This window comes from Pollicipes pollicipes, unplaced genomic scaffold (genome assembly GCF_011947565.3).
Source record: "Pollicipes pollicipes isolate AB1234 unplaced genomic scaffold, Ppol_2.1 Scaffold_4295;HRSCAF=5057_pilon_pilon_pilon, whole genome shotgun sequence".
Taxonomy (NCBI): Eukaryota; Metazoa; Arthropoda; class Thecostraca; order Pollicipedomorpha; family Pollicipedidae; genus Pollicipes; species Pollicipes pollicipes.
The window spans coordinates 40817581-40829604 of NW_023596461.1; the positions used below are offsets into that span (position 1 = coordinate 40817581).

The following is a 12024-nucleotide window of genomic DNA, read 5'->3' on the forward strand; positions in this document are numbered from 1 at the left end:
AAGTGTGGCCTGGTGGGCGCCTCTCGCCGCACGCCAGCAATCGGTATAAAGAGGTAGAAACTGGGCTTCTAAGCTACATGGAAAGGAACAAACGCATATAAGGTTCCGGGCTGGGCTCAGATCGAGGTGTGAAGCCGATGCGCAAATAATGGGCGAGAGATAGTGGGGCCATGCTGGAGGAAGGATGCAGCGGGATCAAGGAAAGGTGGCATCACAGGACTGTTTCAAGAAACAGTGCCAGCTATTTCATATTCTTGCCACGTTGAGCAATCATTTACGGCTGCAGTCCAACGTTGGAAGACTGTGATATATCTTGAACTGAAGGTACCAGAATTTCAGGCCCAATCTTAAGTATTTTCCGCCTCTTGGACAATTAAAGGGCATGTGTTTCAACTCGATGCATACGAACTATGGTCGATCTTAGCCGTCTCTATTATCCTTTACATGCAGGACGACACCAGTTCGTTCGCTGGTTCGAAAGCACAGAAGACGCGAAATTGTTGGTTTTGGTTGAACTTATGCGTCTGTCGGTTTTTGAACCATAGCCTGGTGATGCCTTTCAGTTTCATGCAAATGAAGCTGCACGTAAATTGATGCCTGAATATTGTCATACATTACACTTCTGAGCAGTCTTCTAAGACGTTTGTTTTTGCGCAGAGGTTTAAGTTGATAAGATTATCGGCAGTGCCGTTTTGAATAGCAAAATTCCATCCAAGCTTTTCAGAATATAATGTGATCGTCGATGGCAAAATTTAGTCGTTCCAAGGAGGTCCATAACAAGAGCGCTATCTAACTGAACTTGGATTTTACTGGTCGATCCGGAACTCCAGCTTCTCGCCACACTTGCATGCAGGCGGGGGACTCTTTCACAAGTCGATAAAGACAAGCATAACATAAAATCGCTTTTGAGAGCAGCTTGGGCGTCCCTTGGTAATCAGGTGGCCTTGAAACGGGAAAAAGGGCCTTGGGTAGCTGAAAGGACCACGAGCTTCCAGAGGGTCACGCGAATGTAAAGGGCTCTGAGCGCCTTACAGGACCCGAGCGTACCGTACGCAAGTACCCGAGAACCCAGAAGTGTTTTCATTGTTCGGGGCCCTCCTCAGTACTCAGGGCGGCCTTCAGTATCTCTGGGTGTCCATTAGCCTGGCAAGCCCCTGAGCAGCTAAAAGGCCCTTCGGTGGCCAGAGGGGCACGGAGCAGACAAGGGAACTTTAGGCGCTCCATGGGAGCCCTGGCGTCAAGACAGTTCTTGAGCGGCCTGAGGAGCTCACGAGCGGCCAAAATAACGTTTGGGTGGTGGAATTGACCTCTCGACACCCCTTCCCCTCCCTCATCGTAAACAAGTGCACAAAGGGTCGTGAAGAAATATGCATATGCTCTGACCACCAAACGGGTCGCTGAGCGGGTCATTGGCAACCAAATGGACACTACGATGGTCAGAATAGCCCACGAGCGATTAGAGGTTTCTCTTCGTGACCAGGGGGTCTGAGTGACCAGTTTAAGTCCCTAACGGGCCAAAGAGGGGCCCACCCACCAGAGGCCCCTCAGTGGTCACAGGGGGCCGTTCAGCGCCAGAAGGCCCCTGATGAGTTAAGACGGCCCTTAAGCGGCCAGAGGGGCCCTAAGTACACAGAAGGTCGAGAGGTCAGTGCGACCCGTGGACAGTTGTTGCCATTGGGGCTTTACAACGCACGCGGCTGCTGAGGCTATGTGGCATCACCCCGCTTTTACCCTGGCAGGAAGGGCGGACACCGAGGAGAGTAGAAACCCGTGACTCTGGTTTCGCCCGCGTGCATCTCAACCACTGTGATAAAGTGATCAAAGAGGGTCTGTGCAAAGCCGAGGTTATAAGTTCAGAAGGACTCCAAGTAGCTTTCAAGCCGCCAGAGCGGCCAAAGTGCCCACGGTAGTCAGTTGAGGCCCGCTTTTCAATAACAGGGGCCTCAGGGTGGCTCACTATGACCTATCAGGCAGGCGGAGGATGGCTCTCCTCTCTCAGCACGGCCATTGAGGCTCGCTTCTCAATAACAGGGGCCTCAGTGTGACTCACTATGACCGATCAAGCAGGCGGAGGATGGCTCTCCTCTCTCAGCACGGCCATTTTTCTTCGCGCTGCACTCAACAAAAACAGCTGTCCACAAAACCCCAGGTTTCACGCTTTGTGGGGTCAGGGAAAATGGACGCCCTCTCCCCCTCCCCTCAGCACGGGATCTCTAGCCATGACTTCAGTTATGGCCAGCTGATTTTGAGAGCTAGATCAGTGGGGACGTTTAGTAGGCAGGGAGAAATAACAGCGGCTGGAGGACTGCATGGGGGCCAAGTGGCCCCTCCATGGCTAGACAGAACCCTTCAGAGCGAGGCCATTGAGCAGCAGGGGAGGCACTAGGCAGACAGGCAGCTTCGGGTATTTACTAAAATATTGAGTGCATCCTTCTCAGTGCAGTTCCTCCTGAACTCCTGAACATCGGCAGCCAACATGCTAACGCGAGCATGCGTCAGAAGAAGCCTTGGTGGCAGCGGCAGTCGATCTAAGCAGCACCTCACGACCCCGTGCCAGATGCGCTGACCACCAGTCTGCGCTCAATTCAGCGTACGAGTTAGATCAGATCAGAATTAGATTATCAGATCATCAGTCGTGAAGCCGGTTGGTCATCAGCTTCCTTTTGGAATTAGTTACTTGAATTACCAATGTTTGCAACAGACGCGACATCTCGATTGGTGATGAGCGTAATGTCAGGACTTAGTTCTAGAACGTCAATATTTTGAACAAAATATGGGTAGCTTACGGCGCATTGCTGTATGTGTTGCAGTTTCAGGGGTACATTTAGGCTACTGGAAAGAATGCATTGAAGAGGCAAAATATACGCGTGGCCTGTTTAGATGCCTGTGGACCTCTTTCTGTGTAAGCCACACTTTCTAACCATGCCAGAAAAGTAAACAGGCACGCCTCGAGCACATTTTACGTAAATATGTCTGAGAGCCAAGGTATAATGCATCTTAAAGATTTGAAGCTTTGATACGAGGGTATTTAAGTGTAAGTTACTAATAAAAAACAGACCTGAATTAAGAAAAAAAGGAATGATGCATCCAAGCTCCCTCGCATCGGGCCTTCCTGAACAAACAAAAAAAAAAAACATACGGGAGGACATTCCTAACTTATACCTAAATGCACGCAAGAAACAGAATGCCACTGTATGTGGAGAGCATGAAACAACTCTGAGCTGCTGAGCCCATGTCCCATAGACTAGACATGAATGCACCGGGCACCGCAGCAGGCTCCATGTCCCATAGACTTGGCATGAATGCACCGGGCACCGCAGCAGACCCCATGCGCCATTCGCTCGAGAGCGAGCAGAGAGAAAACAGAGATACCCACCCACGCGCTTCCCACACGCAACTAACACTCGGTGACCTCGCGTTCGACCGAGGCCGCGCGGGAGTGTGGGTGGCAGGTGCCTCACGATAGGAGCCGCTGATGTCAGCTGACGGACAGGACGGGGCGTGTGCAGGGGACGCCGCTGAGGTCAGCTGACGGACAGGACGGGGCGTATACAGGGGACGCCGCTGAGATCAGCTGACGGACAGGACGGGGCGTATGCAGGGGAGGCCGCTGAGGTCAGCTGGCGGCCAGGACGGGGCGTATACAGGGGACGCCGCTGAGGTCAGCTGACGAACAGGACGGGGCGTATGCAGGGGGCGCTGCTGAGGTCAGCTGACGGACAGGACGGGGCGTATACAGGGGACGCCGCTGAGGTCAGCTGACGGACAGGACGGGGCGTATACAGGGGACGCCGCTGAGGTCAGCTGACGGACAGGACGGGGCGTATACAGGGGACGCCGCTGAGGTCAGCTGACGGACAGGACGGGGCGTATACAGGGGAGGCCGCTGAGGTCAGCTGGCGGCCAGGACGGGGCGTATACAGGGGACGCCGCTGAGGTCAGCTGACGGACAGGACGGGGCGTATGCAGGGGAGGCCGCTGAGGTCAGCTGACGGACAGGACGGGGCGTATAGAGGGGACACCGCTGAGGTCAGCTGACGGACAGGACGGGGCGTATACAGGGGAGGCCGCGTCACGATTGGCGACGACCACGGCATTGCGCCTCAGTTGTAGTACAAGAATCTTGTGATCGAAAGGCGGTGAGCATCCGACGGCGTAATACTTACTGGTTGTGTTTCAGTTCGCAGGGTACAGTCAGCACGAAGGTTTTCGATGTTATCTTGGAACTAGTCACCAGCGCTTGTTGTACTTGGGTTAGCGACGTTTGGTTGGACCATGTAAACAATACAAAAGGCTGGCGAGGCTGGCAGGAAGGCCAGTCTCGAACATTGCCGAAATTTGTCGACCAAGGGATATGCAATCCGGACATCCTTGACTTCCAACCACGGGCTCGCAGGTTCGGGACTAACTGCCAGCTGTTCTTTAATTTCTTCGCCACGCCTGTCGTGCTGATCTGCGACGCTATTGGCCACATCAGTTACAGGCAACGTAAAACAAACCAACACAATCACATTAAATCAGCTGACTCGGAGCCGGACGACGGCCGCCGGCGCCGGAGTCAGCTGATGCCGGGGCGGGCTGGGGCGCCGCCCACACCTGGCAGCGGCTGGTGGTGCCGCCGCTCTCCCCTCCCCAGTCCGTCTGCACACCGCGTCCCGGCAGCACTGCACGGCGAGAAGCGACGGCCGACCGACCCTTGGCGCCGGCCGGGCCCCAGGTGAGCCTCCAGCCTAGCTCCGGCCCCACACCCACCCCCAGCCCACCCTCAGCCGACTCCAGACGATGCAGCGCCTGCTGCAGGTGGCAGCTGATGGCTCGGGGTGATATAACTGGCTCGGTCCGGCTTTGGGCCAGCCAGGACTTATTGACTTGCACTAGCGTATGATGGGTGATGAGAAGTCGAGGGTCACGCTTTACCACAGCGCAGACCGAAGTCAGCGTCCGTCAGGCTACTGCGTGCGGGTCTGCAGCGTCGCCATGCATGCTCTGTCCGCATGAAATTACGTGAAGTTAACCGTATACTTAGGAGCTGAGTCGTAGAGCTATGTTAATAGACAAAAACCATGGACGTGGCCGACAGACGCTTGGTACCTGGCAGAACATCGCATCTGAGCGGTGGTGTGCCAGTCCCATGACCGAGCAATGACGCGTGCGTTCCTGGCCGCCAGCGATGTTTAGGCTAGCACGCTGCAACCAACGTGATAGATTATGACGCTAACGACCGCACTAGTGATTTACGCCGTACACAGAATATTGTTGAGGTGGTCTGGGGTGGACTGCGGGACAGGGTCCGATTAGACCCGGCCCGGCCCGGCTCGGCTGGCACGGCTGGCCGAGTGCAGCAGGCGTGTAGGGGACACGTGCGCTGGACAGACTGGTTCGGCGGGCTGCAGTGCATACGGTACAAGGTCACTTCAATGTCTGTTGGCCGGGCGCTGATAGTGGATAGTGGTTAAGCCGCGCGTCCCGGAAGCCGGAGGCACGGGGTTCGATTCCCGGCTGTGCTCGCTCTTCCTGCCAGGGTGAGAAGCAGACGACTTCACGTCACCTCAGCAGTTGAATGCGACGGAAAGCTCCAACGATAGTAGCTGCTGGCCGTCGGCAATGGGCCGCCGCTCCGTCAGGGGGTCCATTGTCAACACGACCCATGATGGCCGGGGCCGCTGGTGCCCAGCTCCGAACAACACACAGCTCAAATGGAACAGGGGCAGCAAGAGACCGAAATATGATGCCCAACTGCTGATGGAGCAGCTCCAGTTAACAGAGTCCACTTGCCGTGATGAGGCGGCAGAGCCTTCCCGGCGCATACCAGGGGATACCTCAGCACGGACCGATGGAGAGCATGACAAAGAACTGTCCGACCGCGACTGATACGACCTATATCGAGGAATCAGAGCATGAGCCTGTTTGTCAGTCCACTCTATTGGCACGGCTGTTTATGTCCCTAACATATTTGTGAGCAGTTTGCTCGAGACAAATCAGCCACGAGAGTGATGTGGTGTACGGGTAGCCATCCCACCACGACTGGTGTGGTCTGCAACCCAGCGTGGCACGACTGATATTGTCACGTCTGAGATTTCACTAAAAATTGGTACTAAGATTACCTGATGCGTAAAATCCACGTCTGCACGAAATCAGGTCATTTTGACTTATGAGTCACGAGGTATGTCCGAGGTTTTTCTGTAGCTGGCATTAACATTGGTATGCTCTTAGAGCCGAAGTACCCATAATGATGCTAAGAATATTATCAACCTATATATTTTCAACATTTGGCAAATATGCGTGCATTTTGATTGAAAGAAATACACCTGGGTCAATTTTAAAAAGTGGCCCCGCGATCTCGGTCAAACACCATCGTTTGCGCTTCTCACAACATCCGTTCTTACTTCAAATAACACCTGCATTATGTTGCCTCTCCCAACCAAAAATTATATACAAGGGTACGAGCGTCGTAACAGCCTCACCGCGGCTCAAAACATGGCCAGTTTCATTCATTTTGGCATTCGGACGCCACCGAAATGGGACGTTTGTCTCGACTAACTGACATGTCGTTCTATCTAATGCATTGATAATCCCTCAACTCCCTTTACATCGTGGTGCTAGGAGTCCTCTGACGCCTTAAATCCAATAGGACAATATCCGCTCTGTCTGGCCTACGAGTCACGATTTTTATAGAGCGCTAGGCTATTCGTAGCGCTTGACTTAACGTTGATACGTCCTGAGTGCCGTAGCACTACTAAAGATACAAAATGTGCATGAACGTTACGAAAAATTAAGTTCGGTTGATCCCGCACGCAACAATGCAGCTCCGACAACGAGCCTCGGCTGCCGGTTACGCGCGACCCTCGTCATCGCCATCATCGTACACCGGGGGGTTCAGCGCCGGTGGGGTGCGCGTGCACCGGCCTCAGCGCGGCTCAGGGCAGCCTGACCACAGGCAGGTGACGTGAATCAGCTGACTGGTGTACTGCGCGAGTGTGTTATCGTGAGAAGCAGTACAAATCAGGGTGGCCGGCTACAATATCATAGCTAACGGGTTGCAAATATTGTTTGAAAAAGTTGTTGGGGCTTGCCTCAACAGTGCGTATGTTCTGAGTGTTGTGGCAGAAAGGAATTACTCACAATACCATCACTATTCCTTGGTACAGCCAATAGGTGTCTACAGACTGCTACTCATTTTGTTGGAGGTGTCTGAACATGCCGACGATTTTGTAGCGACGGGGAGACTCATAGTAAAACTCCTCGTCGTCATGATGCAGTTTTGAAACAAACGCGGTTGTTTTCGGAAGCAAAGGCGTCCATCATACTTCACGAACCTGTGGTCATCAGCGATCTTGCCGGAAATCATTCCCACGCTCTGCGAGATCCCGTTCATTGGTGACACTGGGATAGAGCCTAGCGCATGACTGACCCACTCATGACCCAATGGCTTCGTGGAGATGGAACGGCAAACACCAAAGTTCTTACTTGCTGTCGGATTGTGCCAACCACACGTAGTTGTGTACGTGTTTGTGACACATTTCCTAAAAAAAACATGCGGGTGATTGTCCCTTGTGGAAAAATGAAACATTTGCCTGATGGTAAACATTTGCCTGGGACGATATAAGAAATGAACTTTATTTCCACGAGACGGGTCGGCGAATCAAATGCGAGGGTCTCGGAAGGCAGGTCAATTTGAGCTCCCAAGACATAGAAATCGAGAGGGCTTAAGACACCAAACTCACAGCCCAGATACGGCTCCATGTGAACTCTTTTGCGTCAAACTTTGATATCCCTAGGTTGTAAAAGTTGGGGTAAATACGACCAACAAGCTCAAACTCCAAATTGGTGTCCGCAGTACCATTAAGCAAGTTGTTCCATTAATGAGGCGGTCTGGTGTTGACCTTGATCCGGTCCTCACACCTGACCCAGGGCTAACTGAATAAATCGTAATTGCGCATGGAATTGTCATGGTAATTATCATATCAAGCGATTCCTTACGCATTGTCTTTGCCGACAGCAATAGCCTGGCTTTGGCTTACTGTAAGTCAGCGACCTGACGAGGCATGTCTAGCTTGTATATCAATAGATCGGTTATTAAACTGGTGACAGGTAAAGAAAATTGGGCGGATATACGTCACGATTCCAAATTTATTCTTGAAAAACCCTCCGGGTGTGGGTAAATTGACTCACTCATTCGAGCACATGGTAATCTTACACATGATCACGCGGATTTTGGAACGCATGACGATTGTATTTTTTCGGTCCATCTCATGGCAAAACGGCATTTGATGGCATTGGGGGAGAGGAGGATGAAGCGAGCCGCGTTTCGAGAGTGCCTGGCCCGTACTGTCGGAGTGTTGCGGGTCACAGTCTTCCGGTCAGGGACATGTACGAATTTTGCGTGCTGAAATGTCATTAATACATGGCTAGTTGTCATCGAAAAATCACAGGCCACGACCGTGGCTGAGAAACTCACTGTGCGGTTCGCTACACTTAAAACAAGCTCAGTCATTAAGAAGCACTACCGATTTGCTACATCTAGAAAAGGGAAACTGACCAAAGACCACCAGCGACGATTGGCAAGTTGTGACTCGGAATCCGGGGATAATTTTCAAGATGCTGGGTGAGGGATGAGATCACTAGTTTTTGTGAGTGTGCCTCGGATATTTGCAGGTCTTTGGTAAAACCTAACGTGCTCGTATGGGTACGCTTTTGCCGTTTGCCAATCTATGTGAAGGTAGCATGGCACCCACTGTCTTAGCTCGATGAGTTTATTCATCTGAATTGACGCGATCACTTGGCGGTAGTATTTAGTTCAATTCTCAATGCAAAAATATCCTGTTTGGTAGCATTTCGTGTATTTTTGTTGGCGCCGAAACGCTGAATGCATAACACCGTTACGAAAGTTATTAAGTGCGTTTACGAGAAACGTCATGCAAGCTGTTAAGTGCATTTGCGAGAAACATTATTCACATAAATAAGACAGTAATGAGAACCTTATTCCTCGGAGGAAAACTAGGAGAATGAAGATAGAGATGCGTTGATGTTTCGGCAACATGTCTTTATCGAAATGAATAGTAGAAGCAAATTCACTTCCGCTATTCGTTTTGATAAAGGCATGTTGCCGAAATATCAACGCATCTATATCTTCATTTTCTTTTTTTCCTGAGGAACAAGGCTATCACTGCTGTCTTATCTATGTGAAACATCATGCACAGAAATCAGACAGTACTAATAACCTTATTCTTCGTAGAATAGGTGATATTTCGGCTACATGCCTTTATCAAAACGAACATCGGTAGCAAATTCAAAATTACCTGCCGATCGTAACCGATTTTTCTGTTTGTTTTTTTTTAACAGCGAGCCACACTTTTTATAGGTCACTATATAGGCGTTCAGGGGATGATAAAACAAGAAGCAACAGAAAGCCACTACTACGGGACAGCGCATATCTAGCCAGTAATTAGAGTACGCGATATATACGTACGCATGCAAGTGAATTTCAGTAGACAGACATCACGCATAGCGCACCATACGTGCATACAAGCGATTACAAACAAACGATTTCAAGTATACAATGAAATCCATGATTTAGACAATTTTACCATCTTAAAATCAACAACCTGCTCTCTCCCCTATCTATCGCCTCATGACAAAGAAATATGAATGGAATATAGCTTGAAATTGCTTTCCTTGGGGAGAAGGGATGCGTGACATAATCTAGCACCTCTCAAGCAACATTAGCATGTGTAAGGATGTTTTGACGTATCACTAAGTGATTATTTGCTAGATGGATTGCACAACTGACCCCTGATACCAATTTGTAAGCAAATCTGAACAAATAGCAATGCATTGTAGCCGAAGGACAGTCGGTAGACAATCGTCCCATTGCAGTGACATCGAAATGCACAAAATGAATGAAAAATGATCACGTTTTAAGTCATGAGAAGCAACAGCACGCGGAAGGTGTTGAATAAAATGCTAACAACGGACGTTATTCGATGTTGAAACGATGACCTTTGGCCTAGGTTACAAGGCCACTTTTTATAATTTTACCTGGATGACTTCTCTTCTTTTGGTTTTATTGTACGACTCTCTGTGGTCTCTAAAAAGTACACGTCGATAATATTATGTGCGTTGTAACGGGTGCTACGGCGCAAATGAACACACCAATGTCAACTCCAGTTCTGAAGACGTCCCTGGCACATCTTTTGATCCATAAGTCAGAGGGATCTGGCATTGTGCCAGATGGCTTTTACGCACTAGATTACCCGTCGCACCAATGTTCAGTGAAATGTGAGCACAACTGTATCAAATCGTCCTGCTGGTGCCGCGCTGAGCCTGCTGGTGCCGCGCTGGGCCTGCTGGTGTCGCGCTGGGCCTGCTGGTGCAAGAAAAGATCTTACCCTCACCCACTCCCTCATGAAAAAACAGTCGCCTTGTCATCACAAGCATACTTGACAAACATAACATATCCATTGTCAATGCTCCGAACCACGATAGGCACATCTGAGAAACAAAAACAAACATATGATATAAACTTGGGCATATTACAGGACGGGTGCGACATGGGTTGTGATCATTACAGGACGGGTGCGACGTGGCTTGTGATCGTTCATCGAGCGTCTCTGTCTCGTGTTCTAGGTTCACCGCAAGTGAAGGAAGCATGGGACAGTGCTGCTCGAGAAAAAAGCCGAGGAAGGAGTACTTCTCCATCGTTCGCCACTCTAAGGAGAATATAATTTTGCCGAAGCCTCAGCCATCTGACGGTGGGTGCCTCACGTGCTAATGAACTTACCGGAATAGACTTTGTGATGATTTGCTGCCGCTAGTATGAATCATGTCAGCACGCAACCAGCGGGATGCACGAGGCGTGGTTGTAACTGACGTGCAGCTGCGGTGCGGGCTATTTCATGGCTTGCGTTACGGCTATAAGAGTCCGCTTTGCCGTAATCCGCGTCCAGTGGTTGTAAACAGAGACTTGCAACAGGGGTCAGACGAAAGCTCTCCACATCAGAGAAGTAGCCATCAATTGTCCCTGCGATCAAGTTTGAAATGAGGTCAGAGAAGATCACACCGGGCAAAGTGAAGGCAAACTTTAAAAACTTATCAGTTCTAGAAGGTTGACTATCATGGTCTGATCTGCAGACCGCACCGCCTTATTTGCTTATAACCATTTCAAACGCGAGCATAACGAAGAACTAGCACGTTCGGTCAGTGCTGACGTAACCTAATATGGTATCTAGCTGGCTGTGCCATTCCTTTGAGTCAAACCGATAACTGTTCCACGCAAGAGAAAACAACTGTGCCAAGTTTGAGATGCGGCTGCAAGTTCACAAATAGCCGCGCGAAATTGTCGGCTTCCTATGTTATATATGCATGACTTGACCGTTGATCCATTGTCAAAATAAGCTACATTGAGCATTTGACAGCGTTTCTGATGCCTGTGTGATTTTAGATTAAGTGGCGTTAAGTTAGTAGTAGTTAGTTAGTAGTAGTAAGTTAGTAGTAGTAAGTAGTAGTAGTAGTAGTAGTTAGTAGTAAGTGGCGTTAGATCAAGTGGCTTTAGATTAAGTGGCGTTTCTAAGGATATTGGACGATGGCACGGTCAGTGCTGTGCTTTTGTGACGCCAGCAGAAACATTCACCGGAAAAAAACGTTACCTTCTTTCGTTATTGTCATGCGCAAGACGTCTGATACAAAATAAGGAAACACTGTCCGGAGGAAATGCCACCTATAGCTGTGTCTTTCAAATACCGACATGATTTTTATTTTGATGTATTTTAACCCAAACTGAACCATGTTTTCAAACGTCATTGGGGCAGAAAAATAAAGAAACATGATCATTTCACCCGTTACTGAAAAGAGCTCGCATATTCGCACATATTCACGTTGGCGTTTGATGAGCGCGGACTAAATGTGTTTGAACTGCTGTTTCTAATCGTGCCTATCGCGAAGTAACCGCAGGCAGACAGCTGCCTGCCTCCTTACTGCCCTTCAAGAATTATTTAATGATATGGAATGAATGATATGCGTGTCATG

General features: G+C 50.0%; 1 protein-coding gene across 2 annotated transcripts in view; it reads left to right on the plus strand.

Moving 5' to 3' along the window:
- Positions 1-4647: 4647 nt before the first annotated feature.
- Positions 4648-12024, plus strand: part of Tg (Transglutaminase) — a 39188-nt gene continuing 31811 nt past the window's right edge. For both annotated transcript variants that reach the window (XM_037219972.1, XM_037219973.1), the window contains exons 1-2: positions 4648-4717; positions 10627-10751. In XM_037219972.1, coding sequence (XP_037075867.1) covers positions 10649-10751 — 103 coding nt within the window. In that variant the 5' untranslated portion in view covers positions 4648-4717; positions 10627-10648. The remainder of the gene's footprint in view (positions 4718-10626; positions 10752-12024) is intronic.